Raw genomic sequence first — 26,894 nt, 5'->3', positions numbered from 1 at the left:
TGCATTCTTGCTGGTACAACGGTGGGCACGGCGGGGCTGGGCTGGCAGATGGACCTGATGATCTTATAAGTCTCTTCCAACCTTACTGATTCCACGACAGCCAGCACCTTCCCCCATCCAAAACGTAACACTTGGAAGTTAAGAATGTGAATGCATTGTTATTTTACAAAGAGGTTTACACCAAGTACTCCCATGACAAGTCAAGAAGCAATGGATAATACCAGTAATACGACTATGCTCCATAAAGCATCCTGGCAGTCACATCCACGAGTTTATAGTTACAGTCATTCCACGTTTATAGCATGGAATGGAAATACAGGCTGTAAAAAAATGCTTAACTGTTACATCATAGCATAACCTCCCTTCTGGTTCTACAATAGCACATATAAATCACTCAGTCAGTTTTAAACCCTTACAACTATCACAAAACAATGGAAAAAAAAGGCAAATCAAGGATAACCACTCATCTCTTTCCTGGGGTGCCAATAACGTCCTACATTAAATCCACTCTCAGCTCTGTGAATTAAGCAGTTACCATTACCTGGTGACAGAGCACATCTCAGTACAGTTCAAAGTGAATTTAGCTACAACAAAAGCTCTGCTTCTCTCCTGTGAGTTATTTTCACGTAGCTACACTACTATCTTCTACAATGACAGGACAACTCAGTACCTGGAAACAAACGAGACATGTACTAAAACACAAGGCTTTGCACACCCATCATTAAATATTTTACGGCTTTTTTAATCAGTAATAATGTGAGGATAATGCCTGAAGAAGAACACCCAACACTGAAACAAAGTTTTTCACAAACATCATTTTTCATTTTGGGCTCCTTCGAACCGCACCATTTACAGAACAGATGAGAACCAAAGACCTGATTAGGTCACTTAAGCAACGCACATGAGTCTGAACAAAAGCTGTAGATAGAAACAAAAGGTACAAAATCTTGCTGACAGACACCTACAGGAAGGATGGAGAACACACCAGGACTTACAGCGGGTACCAATGGTTATATCCAACATGGGCTGGGACAGAACTGCTGCCTCAGCTCCCAGTTGACTTCATCTGCTCACACTGACCTCAACCCTGACCATTTCCCTTTTCCATCCATAGCAGTTACTGTACAGACAGCTCCCTTACCTGTGTTCTGCCGTCCAGCTGTGCTGTGGTTTTGGAGACACGAGCTAGCCTGAAAACCAACTCTTCCTCTCCAAATTCAAATGAAAGTAGCCCTCTAATTGCTACTTTGAACATGAGCTCGCTTTTCAGAGCCGAAACAGCTCACTGAGCAGTATGAATCACAGATGCTTTTCATTGTGAGGAGCTCTGAGCGCTGAGGTACCGCCAGCATTGGGATGACGGCTGCCTCAATGCTTTTCCATCTCTGTCAGCAGTAATCCTCAACGTCCATCCCCAACCACCCCACCATGTCCACTGCCCACGGCCCTCAGTGCCACATCTCCATGGTTCTGGAGCACCTCCAGGGATGGTGACCCCACCACCTCCGTGTGCAGCTGTGCCACTGCAGCACCACTCTTTGGAGAAGAAATTGTTCCTCCTTTCCAACCTGAATTTCCACTGATGAAACCCATGGCCACCACTTCTCTGTAGAAGTCTCATTACACTTCATGTGCTGCTCCCTGCTGAAGCAGTGGCTTAACTCCACCTTAAATATATGGAGATCAGCAGAAGTATACATACACGCAATTCAATCACACAATTTTCAGATAGGGAAGGAAACTGTTCTGCTTAAACCAGCAAAGAACACCCAAAATCTCTTTAAATGCTTTCAGAAACAGTGAAGATTTAGTTCAAAGTGCTCAGAAAAGACCTAATGCAACAGGAGGACGCTTTGCTGCAGGGAACGCAAGATGTGCAAACATTTACACCAATCCTGATGTTATTTGGTTTGAGTACATTCTGTAAAACTCATTTCCCCAGCCGTAACCCCCAAGACAAAACACTGAACCAAAGATCTCCTTCACCTTCCAAACTGAAATCAAACAGGCACACAACCAACTGATCCCCTGAGCATCACTGAATGCCCAAAGTTGGATAGTCCCATGAGGACCGTTGAGTCCAACTCCAAGCTCAGTAGCTGATCTCTGCAGGAAACAGATCAGTCTGGCTATTGGTATTGGAACAACAGAACCAAGCTGAAGGACAAGCAGCAGCAGGGCAGAGCAGGTGACCGAAGGCTGAAACACTCCGTCCCTGGGGATGCTGAGGCAGAGCGATGAGTCACCCTCAGCAGCAAATGCTGTGAGCCCCGCAGTGTGCCAGTTGGTTTCCTAAATTACCATTGACCACTCACAAAAGCAGCAATAAAAAATCCACGTGACACACACACACACACACACACACACACAAGAAAACAACCACCAACCAACCACAATTTCATTCGATGCAGTAACTTTTGGTAAGCTCAGTGATGCCAAAGGCTGAAAGACCATAAGCAGACAGAGCTTTGCTGCCTTATGACCTTCCATGCTGCTGTCTGCTTGAAAGCAGTGCTTGGAGCATGCAACTGCCATAAAACATAGCAAGACCAGTGCCTTGTGCATCAGGAAACCAACAGAGGAGCTGACAAAACAGCACTGCTCAGCAAACCAACGTGCTCTGCAAGCCAGCAAACTCCCTCCTGGGCCCCAAGATACACATAAAGCTCTTCAAGATAAGTGTGACAGATGGAAGTGACTGCCCTCCCAGCAGCTCACAAATCAACAGACCCCACCTTCATCCTCTCCATGAGTGAGCACTCTGGACTGCATCAACGCCAAACTGGAGAAGAGCTACAAGTCAGTAATGCTCTGCTAACAGTAACAGCTGACAGCATTTTACAATCACAGCAAGGCAACCTGCTGTCCCTTGTAGCATAGAAGTAGAGCTCTGAGAAACGGTGGGCTCTTTACTCCGCTAAAGGCAGAGACCACTAAAACGACTAAAAACCAACCAACAACAACAGAAGCACCACAACGTGAGCTGAAGATCAATCACAGTATGCTCGGCAGCAGGTTTTGAATGACAGATGAAAAACTGCCAGCAAATATACACATAACAAAAACACACAGAGATGGGATGCGTGCACTGCAGTACACGAAAGCACAGCTAAGCAGCACTGCATGCAACTGGATTTACTTCCAGAAAAGTCAGACCTATGAGTCAGCCACAAGATGTTAGCAAAGCAGAATGACCGCTTTGTTTCCTCACTCTGCACACTGCAGTTCTCCCCCTCCTTCACCCTGGCTTGTACATGCAGTGGGTCATGACCTGTTTTCCTAAAGTTCAACCAAAAAACGCTGAAGGTTTCAGCACAGAAAAGAAGCAAGTCATTCATTTGTATTTTATGGTTAAACAGCCCGGGGTTTGTTTCAAACACTCCTTACCAGGGGAATAAAAGAACACCCATTACGCCCCAGAACTAAGCAGCCCCCGCGAGCTCTACAGGTTAAACTCCCATTACAGAAACTGGAAAGACCAATGACCATCAGCTGATGGCTGCCATCCAAGCAAGCAGCTTTTCCCAATGCTAAATCAATGGGGCAACAGCACTTGCAGCACCCATCTCAAAGAAAACCCACAGACACAAAGCAGTCTTCAGTGATCAGTTTGTCCTTGGCTTCTGCCTCTCGAGCTTCTGGCTCACCTTCTGCCAACCAGACCTTCCAGAAAAGGGCTTGGTTTCTGTGGGGTGCACACCAACGCTGGACTGCAATGCTTCTGGAGAGCCCATTGTGAAGGAAGACCACACTCAGCTCTGTGCCCGGATTTTCTGCTGCTCAGCTTAGCTTCCACGCTTCTACTCGACCTCCAAAACAAGGTAAGCAAAGACGGCGAGAGATGCAACAGGCTTTGCTTTACTCATGCTGTTAACTGCATCAGCCCCAGCACTCTGTTGCACAGGGGGAGCTCCAAGCAGCTCCTGCTGAGCCCTCTGAAGGCCACTGTGGCTCAGAGAAGCAGAAATGTACCCACATGAGCTTCCCTGAACGCAGCAAGCAGAGCTGGCTGGCTCTGTAGCCGCCAGACTTCAGCCACTCATGTTCCAGCCCAGCTCCGGCCCACACTCTGCACACACAGCAGCACCCAACTGCAAAAAGCTTTTGGGTGTTCTTATACAAAGCAGAGCTCTCCTGCTGCCCTGAGCTCTGCAGCAAGGAGACACCGCCAAGATCACCCAACACGTGGGTCTAAAAATATCAGTAATAACAATGATAGAGAACTGGGTTCACCATTTCTGAACGTATTTTCCCCTCAGGCGTTACACTCTAAAAATATACACTGGAATGGTGGCTGAATGTTGTTAGGAATCCTCTTCAAAACAACACAGTATGTTAGATATGTACTCAGAAAACACTGCAGACGTAATACAGTCCCCATGAAAAGTTCTGTTTTAAGCTCCCCAGGTGGCTCAAGCAGGGAGGCAGTAAATGCAATGGCAGTCACTCAGGGTTTCTAAACGAAAGCTGAAGACAAACTGCACACAAATCCCACCAGAGCTGTCCTTCAACACGTGGGTTTGTTGCTGGCCGTTCACGTTTGCTCGCCACAACGAAGATTGCATAGGAAAGCTGGCAGTTACACGATAATGGTATAGCACGACTCCGAGGAACACAACCGAAATATTCACATCACACCACTAACAGAGGGCATCCAGACTGCCACAGGCTCAGGCAGAAGGTTACTCTAAGAGCCAGTGAGGTCTTCTGGAAGCATTTTTATGCCTTCACAGCGCTGTTGGCACAATCACCTCAACGATGTCCCCCAGGCCAGGTGCCATGTGCTGCTGCTATTGGACTCGGTGATCTGGGTGGACCTTTCCCCCCTTAATGACTCTACCAGCCGTGCAACAGCATCGCAGAGCGGCGCATCAGAAGCACAGCGCAGTGCTGATGAGCCAACCCAGGGAAAGCACCCAGCAAAGCCAGAAATAAAACCCAAGGAGATCGTAACACTCAGAGCTTCATCTTCAACTCAGTAAGCCATCCCGGCTCCCAGCCCTACAGCTGCTCTCCCTGCATTGGTTACAGAGTGAAACAAAAAGCACTGATCAAATGACACGGTAACTTTAATTCGCCTCCACGAAGAAAGGAGCAGCGGTGAACAACAGCCACAGCCGCAGGGCTGGCGGATGGGGCAGCAAAGCCGGACCACAGCGCTGTATGGAAGCGCAGAGTGCGAACAGCGCTCCCGCAGAGACAGCTGTAAGGGAACGCTCACAGCGCGCTGCCCCCAGCCTGCTTTTCTTTTTGTTTGCCACCTCCGGCTCCGAGGACCAGAAAGGCGGAGTTCACCTCCACGGACACCGACCTGAGACCTCCACGTGGGGAAGGCAGCACACGGCCAGGCGGCTCCTATCGCATCGCCGTGTCTCTATCAGCGCTTCCTCCGGATCCGCCTCTTCGTAGGCTCACAGAGCCATTCGGGTCGGAAAAGCCCTCTCACACCCCCACGTCCGACCCCACCCCACGCTGCCCACAACCCTCATCGCGGGTTCTGGGACACCTCCGGGGACGGCGCCCCCCCTCTCCGTGCCGCCGCAGCACCGCTCTGCGGACGAGAAACCGTTCCCAGCGCCCAGCCGGGCAGAAAGCGGCGGAGCGGCGCTGGGCACGGAACGGCGCAACAGCGGGAGAGCGGCTGAACAAAAGGAGCCGTGCGGGCGGCACGCGGGGCCGGCGGAGGCTTTGAATGTAAGGAGCGAAAGAAATAACAACAGTAAAAGGGGGGAAAAGCAGAGCGCAGCGCTCCGGCACCACACGCGTGCCCCGCGCGCACGGCGGCGCTCAGCGCAGCGGTTCCGCTCTGTGACGCGCTGAGGTGGCACCGACCGAGCCCCGAACCCGCGCCCTCGGAGCCGCCCCGCGGGCAGCGCTGCGCCGCAGCCTCACGGACACCGCACCGAACGCGGGCAGCCCCGGCGGACGGACTCACCTGCGCCGCCACCGCCGCCGCCGGGCCCGGGCCGTTTGTGCGCAGCAGCAGCAGCAGTGCGGCCGCCCCGCCGCGGCGGGCCGCCCCGGGCAGCATGGCGCTGGGAGCGGCACCGGCAGCGGCCCCGGCCGCACCGCGCCGCCCACTGCCCCCGGCCCCGCGCTGCCATGGAGATCACAAGCGCGTCCCGATTGGCCGCCGGCTTCGATGTGTCGCGGCGCGTCATTGGACGGCGGGTGGAGATTGACGGGCGAGGGGCGGGGCGATGCTTTTAACCCCTTCGGGTTCGGGGAACACCCGCAGCGCGCAGCTGGAGCGGGAGGAACGCATCTGGGCGAGAGCGGCCGCCTCTGGCCAGCTGTGCCAGGCGGGTGTGGGGGCTGGGAGCAGCTGGGCTCCGTCATTGCCTGCCGGCCCCCCCCAGGGGCACTGCTGTGCACATCTGGTGTGGCTGCACATCTGGCACATCTGGCACACCTGCTCACCACCTCCCCCTGGCCCACGTCCTCCTGCAGCGCCGCTGTCCCGGGAGTTTTGCTGGGAGGAATGAGAGGGAAAGGATTCTGCACGCTCTGTGCTCAAACCCCACAGATGTGCAGTGATTTCCATGAAAAATACCGGACCATCTGGACCTGTAAGAGCTTTCTAAGGACAGAGCTGCCTGCTGAACGCTGCCCGCTTCTTACATGTCAGAAACCAGACGTGTAGGTGCAAACATCCCACGTGCATCGCCCACCACACACTGCAGGGGAGCCCCAAAAGGTGGGACTCATTGCCCATCTCCAGCGGGGACAGCACAGAGGCATCCGGTGGGGCTCTGTCACCTCCGAGCATCCCTGCGGCCTCCAGCTGTGAAAATCCCTCCAGGTGCCAAAATCCCTCTCCTGTTCCTCTCCTCGGGTGACAAAGGCCGTGCGCTGCCCGTTGTGTCTGGACAGATGACTGATGGCTGAAACGCCGCGTCCCATTTCCACTACGATTGCCTCGGTCCATAAAGCAGCTCTTTTCAGATCGCTTTATTGGTTGGGTTTTATGGCTTCGGATCGCTTTATTGGTGGTTTTTTTTTCTTTCCTGGCTTTAAGCCGTGACTCACACAGATCCATTTTCAGGCTGCAGTTCGCAGCCCCCACACGGTGCCCGGGGAGCAAACAGGGAGAGGAGGATCAGGAGCTGTACGTGGTTACAGCACCAGCACAGCTGCCCCGAGCCGTGAGCTGGGATCTGCCTCAGGGACACAGCAGTGCTCTGCTTCCCTCCCCTCACATCCAGCACGGTGCTTCTTTCAACAGATCAAATCCACTCCAAAAACATCCCTGAATTCAACACGAGCACAGTGGTTAAAAGCAAGAAGGGCGTTCTTGATACCTTGGCACTCACTCGGTGTTCTACCCCAATTCCACCTTCCCACTGCTAAGAATGCAAGGAATTTCCCTCTCTGCACGGCTCGTTCCCAGCTCTGGAGCTGCACTCACTGCCTTTGCTGTGTCCTGGCAGTGCTGCGGATGTTTTTCTGTTTCCTCGAATGCCTCCACAGCTGTTGCACAATGGGACTGCGGGCTCTCAGCTCTCCGTGCCCTACAAAAGGCCTTTCTGATCCTAAAGGAAGACGCATAAGGGAAGGAGTGGGATGCAGCCCTGCCCAGCATCCCTCCTGCCCGGTGCACAGCTGGAGCTGAGCTGAAGCGTTGCTGTTACGAATTGCAACAGGTTTCACTCTGCACAGGGAGAAAGGATGGATTTGGCACCGGGCTGTCAAAGCTGGGAGCACCGCCTGGACCGGTGCCTTGGTTGGGGGCCCAGAGATGATATTTCCCTACATCCCACCACCCCAACCCAGCACAGAGTGGGATGGATCCCCAGCTGTGAGCACCACTCCAGCCGGACTGCAGCCCATTGGTGGAATTTGGGGGATGGATGTCCGCTTCTCCCTGCAGCTCAGCACAGAGCCTGCATCAGCCCTGCGGGGTGATGGGCGGCTCCATCACCCCACCCCTCATCCCATCCCTCATCACATTTCTGCATGTGACAGCCGACTGCCGACCTTCCCATTGCCTGCAGAAGCCATCATGCTGTATTCATTTCATAGCAAGATTTGTTCCCCAGCTGTGAAAGTCCAGGAGCTGCAGCACCCTCGGGGCTCCCGGCAGGTACCAGCCATCCCATCCCCCCTCCATCACACACCACAGGCACGGTTTTTCCACTCAGAGTAGGAGCTGAGCTCTCCTCTCTCACATTTCTGAGCACCTTCCCGTGCTCCTGGCTCACAGAACGCTGTCGATGTGGCACGAGGGATGTGTGCGGGCCGAGCACTCGGGAACAGCTGAGAGCGAAGCAGAGCCCAGCTCCCTCCTCCCTGCTGGGTTTCCTCTGAAATAAAATGAGAAATAAAATCCAATATTGCAGGGAGCCTGGCTGCGAGCAGCATACAGAGCTCTGCTGCATGGGGATGCTCGGCACATCTCAGGGCATTGACCCAGGAAATAAATCTCTGTCGGGCACTCAGCACCTCCGTGCAATGGGGCAGAGCTGTTTGCTGGGGGATTTACTCCAGTTTAATGGCAGGAGGTGCTCAGAGGTTTGTAAAGCGGAGCCCTACACTGTGTGTTACAGCCGTGAATTATCTGCTGGAGTGTTTGAGATGTCAGCGAGACAGGAATGATCTCATCTGTGTCTGGAGAGCAGTGTGAGGAGGTGCAGGACAGGCTCCCAACCATCCTAAAACAAAAAACAAACAACCCCCGAATCCCAAATCCCGCTGCCAAAGTGCAGCTCATGTCAGGCTGAGGGTTTCCAGCGCTGAGCCCTGGCCATGAGCTGGAGCACAGAGAGGCTCCCGCACCACTGTGGTTTCAAAACCAAACCTGTGCTGTGCTGAGAGCCCCGAAAAAACACAGGAAGAAAAAAAAGGGGTCCTGTGCTGGGCCCTACAGGAAGGATCCCATCCTAGCAGTGGGTTTTCCCCATTCACAGTGGCTGAAGATCAGCTCCTGCTGCTACCAGGAAGCTATTTGGGGGGGAAAAAACCTATTTTTCATTGTCCCATCGGTTCCTCACATCCTGAGCACATTTGGAAGCAGCGCAGCCCGCGAGCCAAGGTCAGGAATGGTGCATGGCAAACACAGGCAGAACAGCAAACACAGCCCCGTCCCACATAGGTTCTGTCAATCATTCATTCCCCCAGTGGCCTTTTCAGACACAAAGCAGCACCCGATGCAGTGGGACATCCCTGGGGAAAGGAGAGGGGCACCCATAGGGAGCTGTGGGGGGTGGGGGGCTGTAACACACTGCTCTCCTCCTGCTGCTGCACATGAATAAGTGCATATATATGTGTGTATATATACTGGTATGTGTGTATATAATATATAGATACACATGTATGATTATATGCTCGCACCTATACAGCTATATTGGAATATTTTAGGCACGTAAGTGCACTTTAAATGCACACATTTAGGCAGATATATAAACGCCTGTTAATTTGAACATAGGATGTAACAAGTATTTAGGTAGTTAGATATTTCAATAGGTATAAATACATTTATATAACTAAATATCCAAACAATATGTACAAGATCTGTACATATACAAATAGGATGTGGGTCACTCAGGGCTCCCCAGCCCAAAGTTGGCCACTCCAGCACCAAGACATGACTGACAGAATGGTACCAGCACTCCAAAACCCAACCCCAACACGTGGCTCACCAAAGCTGTGTGCTCTCTGCACAGATATATCACATACCCACACGTGCTCCATGCTCACACCCCGCACATCCCCTCGGCCGAACGCCCTCACTCACCGCACTGCTCAGTTTCACCTTTTTCCACTCAAATTCGGGATCCCATCAGTAGGAGCAGCCCCCCGGCCTTCAATGTCAGCACAGGGGGTGGGTGCAGAGCCCCACAAGGGCTGGCAGCTCTCTGTAGGGCAGCAGGCGGCCCTCGGGTGCTCAGCGCTGTTCCTCCCCACCCACTTTTATAGCAGCCCGATAGCTCCCACTGGCTCCAGGCACACTTATTATAGTGACTGCTACGACCCATTTAAATGGTGTTAAATAATTTCTCAGTTCGTTGTCCTGCAGAGAGCAGTTACACATAGGCACATTTTAATGATTAACTCCTGGGCTGTGCTGAGGCACCAGCTAAGAGCTCAGCGCTCACAGCTTCCCTCCCTGCACCCGATGCCAACAGGGCTCTGCAGCATTTCCTATTGCTCCCCATGGGTGCCACCAGCCCAATTCTCCTTACAGGGAGCACCCCAGCTCCCAGTGCCACAGAGAAAGGTGGGGAAAGGGGATGGGAAAAGCCCTAAAAGCAAAGAACAAGCAGGAAGAGGCTTCAGCAGTGGGGTATTTTGGGGCTGTGTTGGTCTATTGAGCCACTTTGGGCTCTTCAAAGCACCCACAGCCACAGAACACAGGGCTGGGTGTTGGGATTGGCTTGCTTTGCGGGTCCCCCAGTGTCACTGTGTGTGGGATGGGGCCCACAGGTGTTTGTGTTGGCAGCAGGAAGGGGCAGAGTGATGGGAGGAAGCGGTTGCAGTCCCTTTGGGTTTCTGTGCTTCCTTCTCCTCTCCTTCACCTCCACTGCTTTGTGCCAAAGGGGCTTTAATTGCTGCGTTCCACTGAGGTTTCTAAGGAAATCGGTGAACAATGCAAATGGGGAAAAATAACCTCTTTAGATGAATTTGAATGGAACAAACAAACAAACAAGCAAACCATAAAAACAACCGCCATGCCTTACAAGGAGAGGAGCTGCCTGATGCTCCCTGCCAGTCTGGACCTCCTGGGCTACATGCAGGCAAACCCATTACTTGGCACTGCCCCCAGCCCAGACCCCCCAGCACGGGCTGACCAATGCCTGGGGACAGCAAAGTGGCACCTTTTATTTGAGGACAGCACTGCAAGGCTCCGGACAAAACTTTGGGAGAAAACTGACCAAGCTGAGGGAACAGCACCCGAGCTGAGCTTTAATTCTACCTCTTTCAAGAGGAAAAGCCCAGATCAACCAGGGACCAACACACCACCCTCTGCTGTCCCCAGGATCCAGCAGTGGGGGAAGGTTTTGGCTCCAGGAGCCCCCCATCAGCAAATAGTTTGGGTGTTTTGGTTTGTTTTTAATGAACAATGAAATTTCTGCCTGGCCCCACAGAGGAGAAGAGCCAGATTTTCTTCAGCAGCTCCGTGGGGCTCACAGCACATGGGGGTGGGGGGCGGGAAGGCTGCCCTTAAAGGAGGACAAAGCATAGGATTCGCAGCAGAGGAGTGGTGCCATCAGCACACACACTGCCCCAGCTGGGAGCAGCCTGGTCCTCTGCTCAAGGAAGAGCAAAAATCCCAAATAAAAGCAGAATGCCTGCTCGCTCCTCCTTTCAGATGCTCTCTCACCCCATTGGGTGGTTTATTTTAACCATCTCCAAACTTTAACGGCATCTCTGCTACCCAATAGGTGACTTTCCATAAACACAAGCTAATAAAATAAAGATCATTGATGCACAAAGAAATTAATTTTTCTCCTCCATGCACTGGGACACTCACTCATGGCACGTAATGGTCCTCAGGGTTTAACAAATGTTTCCTAAGCATTCTCTCCGTTATAGTTGTGCTTCGGCCAAGGCTCGGATTTTTCAGCGTAAGCATTTCTTTCTGCTCAATAAAACCCTTGCAGTGGGATCACTCACTGTGGGAACACAAAATATTTTCTCTGTCAGCGCCTGCGGTGGTTCCAACCTCGACCCAGCTGGATAAGTCCCAGTTGTGCCCTAACCTCTGCAGGGCTCACACTGGGAGCCCATCCCCAGGGCAGGACCAGAGCATCGCTTTTGCTCTGTAAGGGTGTGTTGGGCCTCTGAGAGAACTCCCCGGGCCCTTCCAGGGTGTGGGGGTTGGACGGATCCAAGCTGTTGTTGAAATAGTTTGATGAGCTGTAGCATCCCGCAGACAAGCAGCTCCCTGCCTGCCTTGACCCCAAATTCCTTCCCAAAGGGATCCAGGGAAGGGCAAGAGAGCTGTGAAGGGTCTGGAGTATGATGAGGGGCGGCCGAGGGATCTCAGATGGTTCAGTCTGGAGAAGAGGAGGCCTGGGGAGACCTCACTGCTCTCTACAGTGATCTGAAAGGAGGTTGTGGTGAGGTGGGGGTTGGCCTCTGCTCCCAGGTAACAGCAATAGGACAAGAGGGGATGGCCAGCTGTGCCAGGGGAGGTTCAGGTCAAGCATTAGGAAAAACTTTTCAGAAAGAGTGGTAATTTATTGGCACAGTTGCCCAGGGAGTGGGGGAGTCCTCATCCCTGGAGGTGTTCCAGAACTGTGGAGATGCGGCAGGGAGGGACGCAGTCAGTGGGCATGGTGGGGTGGGGTGGGGATCTTAGTGGGACTTAGTAACTGATTTTCCAACCTTAATGACTCTGTGATTCTATGATCTCAGTCCTTGACAGTTTTGGGATGCACCACTTTGTCTCCTGTTGGCTCTGTGAGCTATGAGCTCTGGGCAGGTTCCTAAAAGAGCAGAGGGGACAAGTTAGAGCGGGGTGCCTATTCCCTCTCCCGGTCCCTGGAGCTCTGCCCTGTTCTCCCCATGTGCCCCTTCCCCCCATATCCCCAGCATCACCTCAACCACAGCACTCACTTGGAGACCCAAGCTGGGCCCTGTGCTCCCCGTGTGTAGGTCGATGCTCAGGTGGCTCAGTGCCACTGAGGTCAAGCAGAGCAATGTCCATATCTGCCATCCTGGGACCTGTGTCATTCAGGTTCCCTGCACCAACACGACCCTGTCGTTGACACTAAACAAATTTAACTGCTCTTTCCCCTGCTGAAGGGGGCACAGCCAGGGCTGGGCAGCCCACCCAGGGGATGTTCCCTTTGGCTCAGTCCCATACTCAGACTTGATCATGTGCCCAAACCAAGAGCACAGATGTTCTCATTAGAAAATAATTTCATCACACAGTTCAGCTCCATGTTATCACAGTGACAAGGGATGCCTTTATGGTATGGTAATGCTCAGGAACATGAGGCTGTGAATTCCGGCACTGCTCTGTCTGTGAAGTCCATAACTCAGCTGCCTGTAAGGAGAGAGCATCTCAGGTACAGGAGCACATGGCCACACTGGGAGAGCTGAGGGAAGGGCACAGCCTCAAGGTTCGTGCAAGAGATTTGCTCATCTATCAGGATGTACAAAAGCCCCAGCAGAACAGGACAGCCACATCACCACAGAGAAGGCTTCCAAGCCTTCAGGCAGATGAAAATCCATGTACTTTGAAGGAGCAAAGTAGGAGAATTCTGACAGCTTTCTCCCTTTCTCCTGGAGAAGCGCATGGAGCAGAGCACTGCTGCACCCAGGGCTGTCAAGCAGCCAACACCCAAATGCTGAATACAGAATAAAACATGTGGAACACACAAGAAATGAGCAGTCTGAAAAATAATGTGCTTAAATATTCAGTAAATTGAGTGTAATCTATGCTTTTCCTCTCCAAGTTACCAACTGAACTGCTAAGTCTACTTACGTTTTCATGTACACATGACACATCGCATGGGCTGCCCTCTCCACACTGCCATGCCTCCAAGAGAACTAACAGAGCGCACTGATGGCATTGGGAGAATCATTAGTTTGGAAAGCAGCCCTGGAAGACAGGCAGATCCTTTAAGTAATATATAGGACAGTGGAAAAATGGAATCACATAAACAAGATGACATTTGCTTTCCATCAACCATTTCTGAGTCTTGGGATTCCAAAGAAAGCATCTGAGAGTGAACACCACAACATAAGAACCATTCAGAGAGAGAAAGCAATTCTCCACCTGTACAATGAGCAATTTCCAAGATGGAATACCCTTATTAATAGATCTGTTAAAACATTCTTGCTGGCTAAAGATACTTTCAATCTGGTCCCAACTGCTTCTCCTAAGTTTCGAAAATGCTTCAGCAACTTAATTTGAGAAAGAGTACAGATAGAAATGTAAACACTTGCAGCCCAATGTCATGGAACATCAAACATTAATGATTGCTAAAAGTAAAAATGCTAATTTTAAATTCAATTTCACATCATTCTGTGATATGGTCTATTCTTCTCTTTTGGATTATTTGCACATTTAGGGAGAAAATGTAGACATCAATTTATCACAAAAAAGCACTGTGGTTTTTTCCCCTCTAATACTGCACTTAACATTCCCAGTCAAAGTGTACCATCAGCCTTCAGTCCTGGGGAGCCTTTACTGTAAGATAAATCACATTTAGGAGGTAACAAATATATTTTGCAATACCTTCCTTTTCTCTCCAAGCATCAGAGCAGCTTAAAATACCAAGGAAATGCATATAAAATCCTGCAAACAGCAGAAGGTATCACTCCCTTTCCTATATCGCATAACCAAGGCACAAAGAGGGTAAATTCCTCACTTAGGATTACCAAATAAAACCATGACAGAAGTGGGTATAAAAGGCAGATAATCTGATTGAAGCTCTTGGATCTTCAGGCCAAAAAAATCCCAGGATGTGCTTCAAACTTTCTTTCTTTTTCCAGTCCATTGTAACAATTACAGAAGAATGGTCTGAAGTACAAAACCAGCACCGGGTGTAACTCATGACTTTGTGCATATCTGCAAAAGGTTTCTTATAATCATCAATGCTTTCAATGTTTAATACTTGATCCTGAAATCTTTAATCAGACAAAGCTCAGTATATAGAAAATCCTCCTCCAGACGCGACTGATTTTCATTCTTAGAAACCAGATTAGGACTTCAGTGTTGACTCATTCATTTATTCCATGGTCAAAGCACATTTGCAGGACTGTGAGTTGCTTATACATAAATACTGGAACAAACACTCAAAGGGAAAATACAGACCTCACTCTTAAATGTCCTTTTGTTTGTATTACTAAGAGCCTTAGCATTACAGTCCAAAGCCTCAGCTGCTGCAAAACTGGTCCAATCCAGCCATACTCAGGGCAGTACATTTATTTAGCTGATCAGCTGCATCTACCATTCATCTACAGATTGTCTGACATCCCTGAGAACAGTTATCCGACCTACAGATCCTCTCACTCCTACAATGCCATCAGCCTACTTTATGTGTTCGAAACAGATACCAAGCAGTTTCTGTACATTATTACTCCATGCACAGATCTCTGACAGCAGCCCTATTCCCCAACAGCTCCAAAAGCTGGCTTTGTATTGTAAATCACATTCTGAAAAGCAGTTGGGCAATTCAACATCATCTGAAAGCAATTATAATTATAGTACTGCTGTGATAATTAAAACATTGCCAGCTGTACATTAGCCTACTCAAATGTACAGCTGTTACATGGGTAATGTAAAAAGCTTCCCATTTTGTGCCCTGTGATTTGTCTGCTACATTATAAAGTCAGTCACTATCACCCCAGTATAAGACAACATGCTGGAACAACAGTGTCCTCTTCCACGCCTACTGGTAAACAACGGGTGCCCTCATCACCTCTGAGTAATAAAAAAATGTAATATATTTTACAATGATGCCAAATACAAGATGAAACCGGTATCAAGTAAAGATTAACCAATTCTCTCCTGCTGAAATTGTTGCTGGCTTTGGTCTAGATGCCTCCTGTTACTGGCTGCCTCTGCCTTCCGTTTCCATCGCTGAGTCCCTCTGCTGTTCCTCTGGATCCCCTGGAAGAATGCTGGCGACTGTCTGGAGAAGCGACTCGATCTGCTCCTCTGTCAGTCTTTCCTCACTTTCTTCTACCATCTGCAGTTCAAAAAACAATCCATTGGAATCATTAAACCCATACTTCTGCCCTCAGCTCCAAACCAAAGGACTAAACTAATTGGGAAATACTATTTTCAATGGATGAAAGACATCGTAGAATGTTTTTGTAATGAGCTCTGACAAAGTGGAACTCTTGGAATTTTCAGAAGAATGAAGAGCTCCATTGTTAACCACGACAACAGGCACTCCATAATGAGACCCTGCTTTCTTCAAAACAAGGAAAGCAGCACACTTGACACAACCTTTACTCTCCATTTTCTCCTTAAACCTTTCCCAACCCACGCATCCGTATTTTGACCCAGGCCTTCCATTAGCTCATGTGCAGAGCTGCCTTCCAGACCTCGTATCTTACGTTCCTGTGCAAACTGTGTGTTCTTGTGATAACTGAAATGAGATAACACAGCACTGGCTACCTGAATCTTGGCATCTCATCCAGCACCTCAAAGGAAAGTAACTACATCATAAAAGAAGCCACCTACACCTGGAGTGGCCATATGTTATTAGAACTTATTTTGATTGTGAATTTCCAGAGTATGAAAGCATATAAAAGCTCTGAGCAACACAAAACGTGCTGTCATGAATCAACAATAAAATTCTGGAAGATTAATTAGGGACCTACTCACACTGTGGAGCTGTGGGAACTCTTATATTTCTGCTACCAGTAAAAACAACTGCTCTAATTTATAGGCAGCTGCTAAAAGGAAAAGCTTGTCAGAGGACTGCAGGCATAAGCCAAATGAACTCTTGAAATGCAATTGAAACCAATTAGGACTGTGGGGTTTGAGATTTGCTTTTTTATGCAAAGTCCTTTAAAATGTCCTTTGAAGTGCGGTGATATATATTAATTATGGTTCCAAGTCAGTGCAGGTTTAATCATTTCTAGCTGCAAATTATTAGCCATTCAGATGCATCTTGCCTTCTGAAAACCAGAGTGGTATATTCAATTACCTTCCCCCCTCCCCTCCTTGTCCTATGACATGTCCTACGAGTCCTCTTTGCACAATCAGGTCATCTTTCAGCAGCCATTACCCACAGCCCCTTGATGAGAGGAAAGCAAGCACGCCACAATCCACTCATGTAGCAAAAGGCAGACGAACATCCATTTGCAGATGACCGTTTCTGGGAGCTGTGCTGATCAAAGGATGAAATCCTCTGTGGAGTGGCTTTTAAATCATGGTTAGCTCAGGAACTACTGTAGGACCCTGGCTTGAAAAATAGCTTTGGCTCTCATTCCCGTCAGCTGTCATTGTATATATTACAAGTTGAAATACGCTGAGAACACTCCTAGCATTACCCTTCTGTGTAAGCATTACCCTTCGTGTAAGCAACTGTTGCTGCTATTGAAGTGGTACCAGATAATGGCCTTCAGGGCTGCTTCTCAGAGGTGATCATGTGGGCAGGTTAACTGGAATAGCTTGGAGCATCAACACTACACCATGAAATGTGCTACAGTGCATAAATACAGTCTTAGTTGCCAATACTGCTGACACAGCCATTACTCCCCAGATGATCTTTGCTGTTCAGTTTTGTAGAGGGCTGTGAGCCTGCTTTTTAGACAGGATTATTAGTGTAGTGTTATTAATGTCTGCTGCATTCAGCTTTGAAGGTGACAGCACCACAGCAGCAGGAACTGAATGAGCCTAACAAAGAAAAAGCCCAGATCACAGAATCATTAAGGTTGGGAAGACCACTAAGATCCTCAACCCCAACCCACACCCACCATACCACCAACCAGGCCCCTCAGTGCCACATCTCCACAGTAGTTGAAAATCTCCATGGACATCTTCCATACACTTCTTACAGAATCAGAGCATCATCAAATCACTTCAGTTGGAAGGGACTCTTAAAGGCCATCTGGTCCCACTCCCTGCAATGCACACAGACACCCACAGCCCCATCAGTGCTCAGAGACCCTCCAGCCTGACCATGAGCATCTCCACAGATCTCCACCATCTCTCCAGGCAGACATCTCCTGTACCTTTAGGTACTTAACAACTCCAGTTAAACACAAGGCCTCGATCAGAACTTTAACAGATAACAGTGATTTCCAGATCAGCAGCAACCCTTCTCAACTTTTGCACTGATGACAAATTGTACTTACAAGTCTGATCACTGCTTCTTACATGCTGCTGAGCACTGAAGAGTAATGCCCCAACTCTTACTATGAACACTCATGTCAATGTCATTTGAACTGGTTGAACACAAGACTGCAGGACTCAGGTGCTTCTCAGGACACTGACTGATGAGCTCTGGTGGCTGCTCTGGCAGCTTAAGAAATCACACCCTTGCAGAAAGTTGATGAAAAAGATAGCCTCCCATGTTTCAAATGCATCTGTGTTGTAACTGATGTCTCAGATTGAACTGCTCAGAAAAGCTCCTTCAAAATAAGACGCTGGATCCAAGAGGTGATGCATCTCCAAATTCCCTTCTGTTGACAGATTTGTAGCATCTGTCGGAGGGAAGAGGTAATTCCTTCAGTTGCTGCAGCAAATTCATTGTGGGCTCACCTCTCGGTGCTGAGGTCCGTGCATCCTCACTGCCAGCTCTTATACCAGGATCTACTGCTAAAGGTCTGTGTTTTGGCAGGACAGACACTGCTGATATTTCAGCGCTATCTGGCTGTGATGCTATTCAAAAATACAAAGAATCAAAAGCACCAGCTATAAAAATCAGCTCTTCCAGAGAAACAGCATGAGCATTAGGAAAGCACAAGCAATAAGGAAACAGCAAAGCAGCACGCCAAAGATTAACTGAAAAAATCAAGCACAGAGTGTGTGCAGACAAAGAGACAAATGAAACTGCTCTAAAAGAAAAAAGATATCACAAGGGAAGCAGAAGGTGACTCAGATTCAACAGATATTTGCAGCGTTCACTGATTTGCAACTATAATACCTTTGCTATGGAAAGTACAAGGAAATAATGTTATGATACTCACAAGAGAAAACATGCACAAGGGAAAACAGAAGAGGAGAAAAAAGGAACAACTGTGTTCAACATCTGACTTTTCGGCAAGAATTTTACCAATACAGGAAAAAATACGTATGAAAAAGCCCTGCTAACCTCCAGCTTGCAATTGCCTGAAACTGCTCAAGCAACAGATTCAGACTGTAAGCAGTCAGGAATGCAAAGTTTATACTGGACAAAACAAAAATGCAAATGTTTTTAATAAGTCAGTGATGTAAGATGCTTATGTTGGCAGTGCCACACAAGGCAAATGGAAATGGTGCCACGTGCAAATGGTGGGGTATCATCCCCAAAGCTCTGAAATAAAATCCACTGAAACAACGGATTTTTGATATTCAGACAAGTAACAGCATTGGGCAATGTTACAGTGCCACAGTTTATAGATAAAAGCATCCTCACGTGCAGCAAGACACGCATGTCCCTTCCAGAGGGCTGAGAGCAAGCTTTTCTTGACATGAACACAAGAGAAAGGCAGTTGGCCACGTCATCTGTGCTGCTCCTTGTAATAAATAAATCCCATGTCATCACGTCTTCAGCATTCAAGTTTATGCTACTCCAAAATAACTAGTGTGGGTTGTTACAGCAAATATTATAGCCTATCAGCCCTAATCGTAAACATATAAAGTATGAATTTTCTTTGAAATGCAACTGTGTGGTTAAGTTCAACTCAGGCTTCAACAGTAACTTCAGTGTCAGTAACAGTTCACTCTCATTGCAATCCAATCTCGCAGTAATTTTCATTTTTCCCCCTGCTAATGCTCTAACCAATATGATGTATGAGACTGAGGAAGGAATCAAGGACACGGCAAAACTTTACTTGGTAATGTAATCGGTATGAAATGCTCACTGATTAAATAACTGGAAGCACACTCACCCTGCAGGTAGTGGGTACTTTTCAACCCTGAGTACCTAGAGTAACATTTCTTACTTTATTATTAAAAGTGTATCAGAACTGAGGAATACATACAAATTCCTCCTAAGTCAGCTGAAGCTGCTGTACTGCTCAGCTCTGGGAGTGCTGCTGTCCTTACTTAGAAGCCTATTGATCAGTACTTCACCCGCCCTAAGCACCTCAGTAAGCCACAGCTATCGGATTGGTTTCAAGTGCTTGAGAGGCCCAACAGACTCACACGGCCTTTAACCTCAACTGCTCAAAACTAGGCAAATATTTACCAAATGGAAAGCACATCCAAAAGGGAGTAACCAGCCACCCACGCTCCATCTTCCATCCCCCCGAGCAGTCAGTATCAAGCTCTACCAAACTCTATTCCCATGGACTGGTCTTTCTGAGAGCCCTTCACAGCATCTCTCATTACCCACCAATTCCATTCTTCCTCTCCACATACATCTGTGTGCACAGATTTTCTATGCAGCAAAACAAAACACGTACTCATCATCCATCACTCGACTCTTATTACAAGAGAATGGGAAGACAAATCATTCATCAGCTGCAGAATTAAGCAGTGGCAGATGCCTCGCTCAGCAACGTAACCGCTACTGGGAACCAGAGCTGCATTCATTAAACAAATGTGTATGTGGGATATTTTACTACCATGCAGCCTTTCCCAGCTGCACAATGTCATAGTAGCTTTTTTTTTTAATCCAATACTATGTATAAATTTCTCAGAGGCACAAAACAAGCACAGTTTCCAAATCAGAAGACTAACAGAATTAAATGAAGGCATTAAGTCTCGTCGCAACGTGCTGATAAGTCCTCGTGGCAAAAAGTGAATTGCAGAAGGTTTTATAGAAACCAGAAAATAAGCCCTAACCTACCAAGGTGATTTCAGAGATCAGCAATGGCTTTGCTGTTCCGAACATAAACACAAAAATGAAAACCTGTATGTTCACAGTGACGTGCACGTGTGAGCATACAGTAGGTACACAGACATACACACACTTGTAGAGACTTAGATAAATAATAAATGTTTGATAAATAACATTTTAGGGACGTGCTATCACTAACTATAGTCATACCTCATCTTTTCTGCTAACCAAAGTAATGTCAACGTATAAGAGACTCCATCCTCACTGTGCTTATTTGAAGCTTTCAAATGCAGGCCTCCTTCCTTTAGCCTCCTGACCAGGCAATATGCTGCAAATACTGAAGAATGAGTAGAGGGACACACCAAAGAACTCCAAGAAAGTTCTGGATGAGCAGAGAAACTCCCAAGATAAGTAATATTTGATGGGTAACAAACCTCAGCACTGCTCAACAGAACACCCTTCGGGTTAAAAGCTATTGTTTACTTGAATAATAAGCAAGAATTCTATTAAAAAACCCACAAATCAATAAACTATAATGAAAAAGGAAATAGGGATCCAATCACTTTCAAAGCTATCAAGCACATAATTCACCTCCACTATAGAAGGTAAGACTTTATGAGAAAGTGGCAGCTATTTTCTCCTTTAGCAGTAACTCCAAGTAGTTCAGCACCAACATGGAACAGAAAAAAGAACATAAAAAAGAAGTAAAAGACTGAGTGATTGAACTAATGTTCCTTGCAGATAATTGGCCGACTACACAAAGTAGGAAGCAAAAGATATTGCTGAGAAAATGAAATGTCTCAATTCTCTATCATCTTTCATTTTCCAGCAGAGTACACTGCATTATTATTTCCTGTTAAATAATGAAAGACAATCTCTGTGTAACCAGTCTGACATCAAGAGGTACGAACCTCCCCGAGATGGAAAACTTGTTTTAAAAGGCACAGAATTAAAGTCCATTTTTCCATTGAGAGAGAAGAATGTGGAGCAATTTGGTCATTAGAAGATGCTTAATCTACAAACCCATTAAGTGCCATGGTTAGATCAACATCACCAGCTTTTCTTCTCCTCTCTGAATCACTGAGCCAGGAACAACATATGTTATAGATTAAAACAGGAGGTCAAGCTAGCTGTGATGTGTACAGTGTTTTACCCTGTGGGATATGAATTAGAATTTCATGCTCCTTTTGTTGCTATTGTTGTTTGGAAATAAATCCTGGCCAGAAGAGACAAATAGGAACAATACAGCAATTTATGTAAAAAGAATTATGAAAGAACTCAACAGTGAAACATCTTAACAAGTTTTCTTATGTTAACATAACTATCCTCTCCCATCAGCTGTTAAGAGCACGTCAGGTAAATCTGACTCCATTCCATGGACAAGCAACCATGAACACAAGCCTGAGGCAGCAAAACTATTTGGGCAGTGGAGTGACAGAGATATGGCTTATTTGGTATTTGAAAACTGGCCTTAGAAAAAATAAATGGATTTGCCTCCATTGTATGAAATGGTCAGAAATTTCTGGTTTTAAATCCAGTGAGGGACTCCAAGCTTTTGAGTGACAGGGGCTAGTTCAATGAGAAGAGAATCAATTTTACACCGAGCGTTCACTGCTCTGTATGCTGTCTCATCCATTGATCGCAGTGAATCGACTTACCAGCATGAGATCTGTGCATGGGTAATCTTCTCCCTGCTGACATCAAAGAACTGTGCTGGTAAGCCTCCACAGCTCGGTATTACTGCATACTCAAAGATGCTCTGAGAACAGAGGTTTTCTACATTCAAAGACATTGCATTGCCACAATTTCTTTCCCCTGTCCTCACTAGAAAACAGAAATGATTCACTGCAGCAATCCAAAGTCACAATCATTTCCTTGCTATGGCCGCTGGGCTCAGTGCCTCGCCAACAAAATGGCTTGCAGCTTCTTAGTAGTTATTCTGTGCTCTAAAGACTTTGATGGGCTTTGATGAAAGAGCTATGTACTGCTATTTGGGGGATAATTTAGCATAGTGTTAACAGTCAATCTAGTCTACTGCAATACTAGTTTTAGAGAAACCTGCACTGGAAATTGCAGGGGTACAGTAATGTAACAGAAGTAACAGCTTTTCCAATACCTCTATGCCTATACAAACTCAGATCAGTGTTCAGATGCACTAATATTACAGTTTCTACAAGTACCTTTTGGTCACCTGAGAACAGTTACACATCGATAATGAACTCAGACTGAACTCCAAACTCTTATCTATATTCTGTATGTTTTAACAATGAGCTTGGCCTCACTTTAGATATTTCCTCTACTATAAAGCTCCATTTTTCTGTACTTGCCTCCTGGATTTCAACCATGACAACAGCAACACTATTTTCTATACCTCATTGATAGGTAAGAATTGTGAACTGAAGGCAGGAGGGAAAAGAGACAAAAATGCAGTTACCTGAAAGCCACTAAAAGATTACTGCATCTCAGGAAGGCAAAAAAAAAGAGACGGGATACTGCCTAGACAGCCATAAAATGGATCCATGTCTAAAGCATGTGAAGTGAACAGAGCTGTGAGAGAGGCTCAACACCATTGCTTATGAATAACTTCCGAGGCACAACTCAGGAAGGCCCGATGCTCTTGGTTGGGTTGATGACAAGACTGACAGTGATCTCTTCAATAACAGAAGGCAGAACAAATTCCTTCACTGGAAGCATTGCGGAAGGAGACGCCCTCAGCACTGCAGTGTCTGCTCCATGGTACGTAAGAAAAACAGCCCTACTGGTATCTCTTTAATCCATCTTTTTTTCAGCAAAAGATGATCCTGTTACTACGTAATTGGTTTCAGGATATGATTATAAGCAGATGTTCTGAATGTAAGGGATCTTTATTAAAATATCTTTATTATAATAATTTCTTTATGACAAGATTTTGTATCCCCCAAAGAGATACTTCAGAGAACACAGTCCATCTATTTCTACTTAGCAGCAATCCTTCTTTACAACTGAATCATGCTTAACAGACTGATGATAGCTACTTTCCATTTGAAGGTCGTCTCATACCCATTTCTCATTCTGCACAACTGCTCAGATACCATATCTATCATTGCTCCTTCCTTTTTAGCGTGCTTGGTTTTACCCTAAGATAAAACCCTGTCATAAAAACAATCGTGTCATGACAGTTGTCAAGAAGCAAAGTCCCTGATTATAGAGCAGCAGCAAAGACTTAGGTAAATACAGTCTTACAACACTGTAATCAGCCTTTAATGATTCTGTTGGGCATTTTCAATATGTGACAGTGAAGCAAACATAGGGGTGGAGGATCTGTCCAAGAGAAAGATGAGTGAGTCTCTATGGGAAGAGTCCAAGAGGAAGCGGAGGGGATTAGGAACCATGAATGTAAAGAAGCATATAAAGGGATGCATTCAATCACTGACCATGAGAAAGTAATTACTCAACTGATCTTCAAGGTTAAAGCTGCTTTCATTTAAGCTTTGAACAGTCAGGAGCATTGTTACTTACCAGCTGTATTTCAACTGCTGTCACAGGCCTGTGGTTCAGCAACTGCAGCTTTTCAGCCCTGTGTGCAAACAAAGCGTCAAACAATCCGTGTTACCATATAATTTGAGGATCCCCCAAAATGACTGTTAAGATACAAACACATTCCTGATAATTTAAGGATGAAAAGCCACTGCCAAGGGTAATTGTGACAGTTTGTGGCGTGGTTTCATACCTTAATTGCCACGACAATTTGGGTATTTTAAGTGCAGTCCGTCCTTATGTGTCTAGACACGTTGTTGCCACCTATGTTTAATTTAGCAAGGCAGAAGCCCTTAGATCACATACTTGCCAGTGCAATCTTTAATAAACACACAGTTACTTCGTTAATTGCTGCACAACAATGCTGAACAACTTGTCAAAGATCACAGCAGCTTTTGCTATAACAAATGACCACAAGAACTATTATCATACCTAAGAAGTCACAATCCAGCAGTCAAATGGCAATAATTTATTTATTCCTTTAGCACAATGAAATTGCAACAGCGAAAAAAAAAAAAAGCTTGTAACCACATGGCCACATGTACTGTCTGCAACCCACGAAGCTTAGGCCAGTGCACTTTTTCTTATGCTATTGCAACAGGCTAAGGCCAATACTTTTGCACGTATGCCTTTGGACAGAAGCATAGGGGAAAAAAAGTCAGTAAAATCAGTCTGATGTTGGTATTTAAACACACAATGCTGTAGTATTCAGGGAGAGAGCACAGCACCACTGAAACCAGAGGCAAAATTCCTGGTACATCCAGAACCATGAATATGCTCAGCCCGCCCCACTGTTCTCCGGATTCTTTTTGGCCTAACAGCCAATAGCTCTGCTTCTGCATCAAGGAATCTCATGAACATCAACTGAAACACTCCAGTCATTAAAAACAGGAAAAAAACAGGTATGATGGGGAACATGTCATTGGTATTTAAAAAAAATTGTTTTTTTTTTTTTTTGGAGGGATGAAGATGTGAACAAACAAGTATTTGCACGCAATTCAAACCACAACACTTGAGCAACAGCTCCAAATTGCTCACTTTACACCCCACTGAAATAGAAATCATCCCAACAGCAAAGTCACAAAAACAACTGCCATATGCCAGCATTGCATATTTCATTAATTTCAGAAGCTTAACACATTAACATTGACTACAGAATAGCAGCCCAGATAACAGTCTGAGCTGGGTTTTGTGTTTTAGAGCAGAAAAACACAATATAGCACTGCTTAAGATATAACAGATGGTTAAAAGGGTATATGAAACAGTACCAAAGGCACTTCATGATAAAAATATACAGCTACAGCATAAGAACAGAAACAAGTAAAGAGACTGGAACACGTATATTTTTGAAATAATCATTACTGATTATTACTCAGCTGCTAGCAGAGAATATATCCTATGTTTATGCAGTACTTCTTTATCACATACGTTTGTGTTAATGAGAGGAGGTGCAGTTCACACAAACTGCAATTGTCAGGAGCTAAAACCTGAAATTTACCATTATTCAAATGGCACCTTTAATGCACGTTTACAGGGATTCTGAAGAGTTTCCCTGTGATTTATTGGACCCGTGGGTGGTTTTGAAAGGAAACCTTGCAGCTCGCAGGAGAACACAGAGGCTGTAATCTCCAGCCCAGGCCTTTATGAGCAGCAGGTCAGTGCCTACGTGTCTGGAGACACTTCAGAGACTGCCCCACTGCACACAGCCTCTGACACCAGCTGCCTCTGAAACCCAACACCAGCTAACAGCTTTTAACATTGCAAGGACCTGGATAATGTACCATTCACACATGTGCACCAAGAAACCTTCCCAGACCATGGTGTTCACACTCATCAGGAGGATCATCTGACAGTGACATTGCTCTGGTGGTTACACTGAATGTAGAGCTTCCAATTGCCATCAGCTGATTCCCAAAAAGAACAAGACCCATCACGTACCCATCCAACTGAGTGATTCTAACAGCCCTATTTCACCCCAACTGGCCATGACATAAGTGCCCTAGTGATGGGAGTGCCATTTCTAACAAAAAACACTTAGTAAATTAGTTTCCAGAGTTTGCCTGGACTCACCTGTGTGTCTTCCACATCATCTTAACAGCCCCTAAGCCCATTTTACAGATCGCGAGGTTACGATTAATGGTAAGCACTTTATAGGAGGTGGGTTTTGGCAGTGTAAGAATGGGAAGAGATTCCACGTGGGAGGAGAAAAGAGAAAGTCCCTAAGATTGTACATGGCAGCAGATGTCACTGTATTCTTTGAAGGCGCCATTAAATAATGGAGAAAAGGACCATGTGGGGATGGACCCCAGCCAGGCCTGATCCTTCTCTCTGAGACTTTGCACTGCACTGAAAGGGATCTGTTCTTCCATTCAGGAACCGTAAGACACATCCCATCCAGGCAGCTGAAACATAAGACAGCAGGGAGAAGGTCCTTTGAGTCAACTCCATTATAAATCAGACTCCTTAAGGGCAATTCCTACTGCAGCAACTTCATTCTCTCTTCCCTTCTGCAGAGTAACCGTTTACATTTTCTTCCCTCTCCTGTTAACAAACTTGTTGGCAGTGCAGGATTTAGCCTGAAAGTCTGAAGGCTGTGGTTATACAGACAACACAAAAGGGAACAGAATTAGCATGATGACCCCGAGCTATGAGTTTGCTTTGGTTTTGGAGAGTCAAGGGTGAAAGACAAATATGCTTCCATTGGTAGGAAGCAGTGAGTAAGCTGCCTTTGTTTCCCCTTCCTAATCACTTATATCTATTTGCTTAGCAGCTTGGTGTTTACAACAAGAGACTGTATTGTGTTGGCTGCCTTAGTGTCATAACGGAATTATTAATAGCTGCTACCATTTACTGCTGTCAAAAGCAAGGAAGGGAAGAAATAAAACCTTAACACAGATGGGAGACAAGTACTGAAAGCCCTTAAAATTTATAGTAGATCATTTCAGGAATCAGTAAGAGGAAAAAAAAAACCTGCCCATGTCA

The 26,894-nt window shown here is 46.8% G+C and overlaps 2 protein-coding genes across 41 annotated transcripts in view; both read right to left on the bottom strand.

The window, feature by feature from the left end:
- The window catches only part of TPST1 (tyrosylprotein sulfotransferase 1), an 87,255-nt gene that overhangs the window by 18,283 nt on the left and 42,078 nt on the right, over nucleotides 1-26,894 (bottom strand). For 22 of the 29 annotated variants that reach the window (XM_046902591.1, XM_046902603.1, XM_046902586.1 and 19 more), the window contains 4 exons: nucleotides 23,895-23,952; nucleotides 12,328-13,549; nucleotides 11,471-11,612; nucleotides 8,169-8,303 (listed from right to left, as the gene is read on the bottom strand). The gene's annotated coding sequence lies outside the window, so the exon portion shown is untranslated. Of the gene's footprint in view, nucleotides 1-3,647; nucleotides 6,050-8,168; nucleotides 8,304-11,470; nucleotides 11,613-12,327; nucleotides 13,550-23,894; nucleotides 23,953-26,894 lie in introns of those variants that run through there. The other 7 variants (XM_046902579.1, XM_046902584.1, XM_046902582.1 and 4 more) reach the window with 7 other exon arrangements.
- The window catches only part of CRCP (CGRP receptor component), a 53,802-nt gene continuing 41,469 nt past the window's right edge, over nucleotides 14,562-26,894 (bottom strand). For 8 of the 12 annotated variants that reach the window (NM_001397817.1, NM_001397819.1, NM_001293295.2 and 5 more), the window contains 2 exons: nucleotides 23,895-23,952; nucleotides 14,562-15,644 (listed from right to left, as the gene is read on the bottom strand). In NM_001397817.1, the coding sequence (NP_001384746.1) occupies nucleotides 15,504-15,644; nucleotides 23,895-23,952 (199 nt within the window). In that variant the 3' untranslated portion in view covers nucleotides 14,562-15,503. The remainder of the gene's footprint in view (nucleotides 15,645-23,894; nucleotides 23,953-26,894) is intronic. The other 4 variants (XM_040650024.2, XM_015295677.4, XM_046902294.1 and 1 more) reach the window with 1 other exon arrangement.

This window comes from Gallus gallus, chromosome 19, assembly GCF_016699485.2.
Source record: "Gallus gallus isolate bGalGal1 chromosome 19, bGalGal1.mat.broiler.GRCg7b, whole genome shotgun sequence".
Taxonomy (NCBI): domain Eukaryota; kingdom Metazoa; phylum Chordata; class Aves; order Galliformes; family Phasianidae; genus Gallus; species Gallus gallus.
The sequence above is the reverse complement of the archived record's forward strand: the minus strand, read 5'-3'. Positions and strand labels throughout refer to the sequence as shown.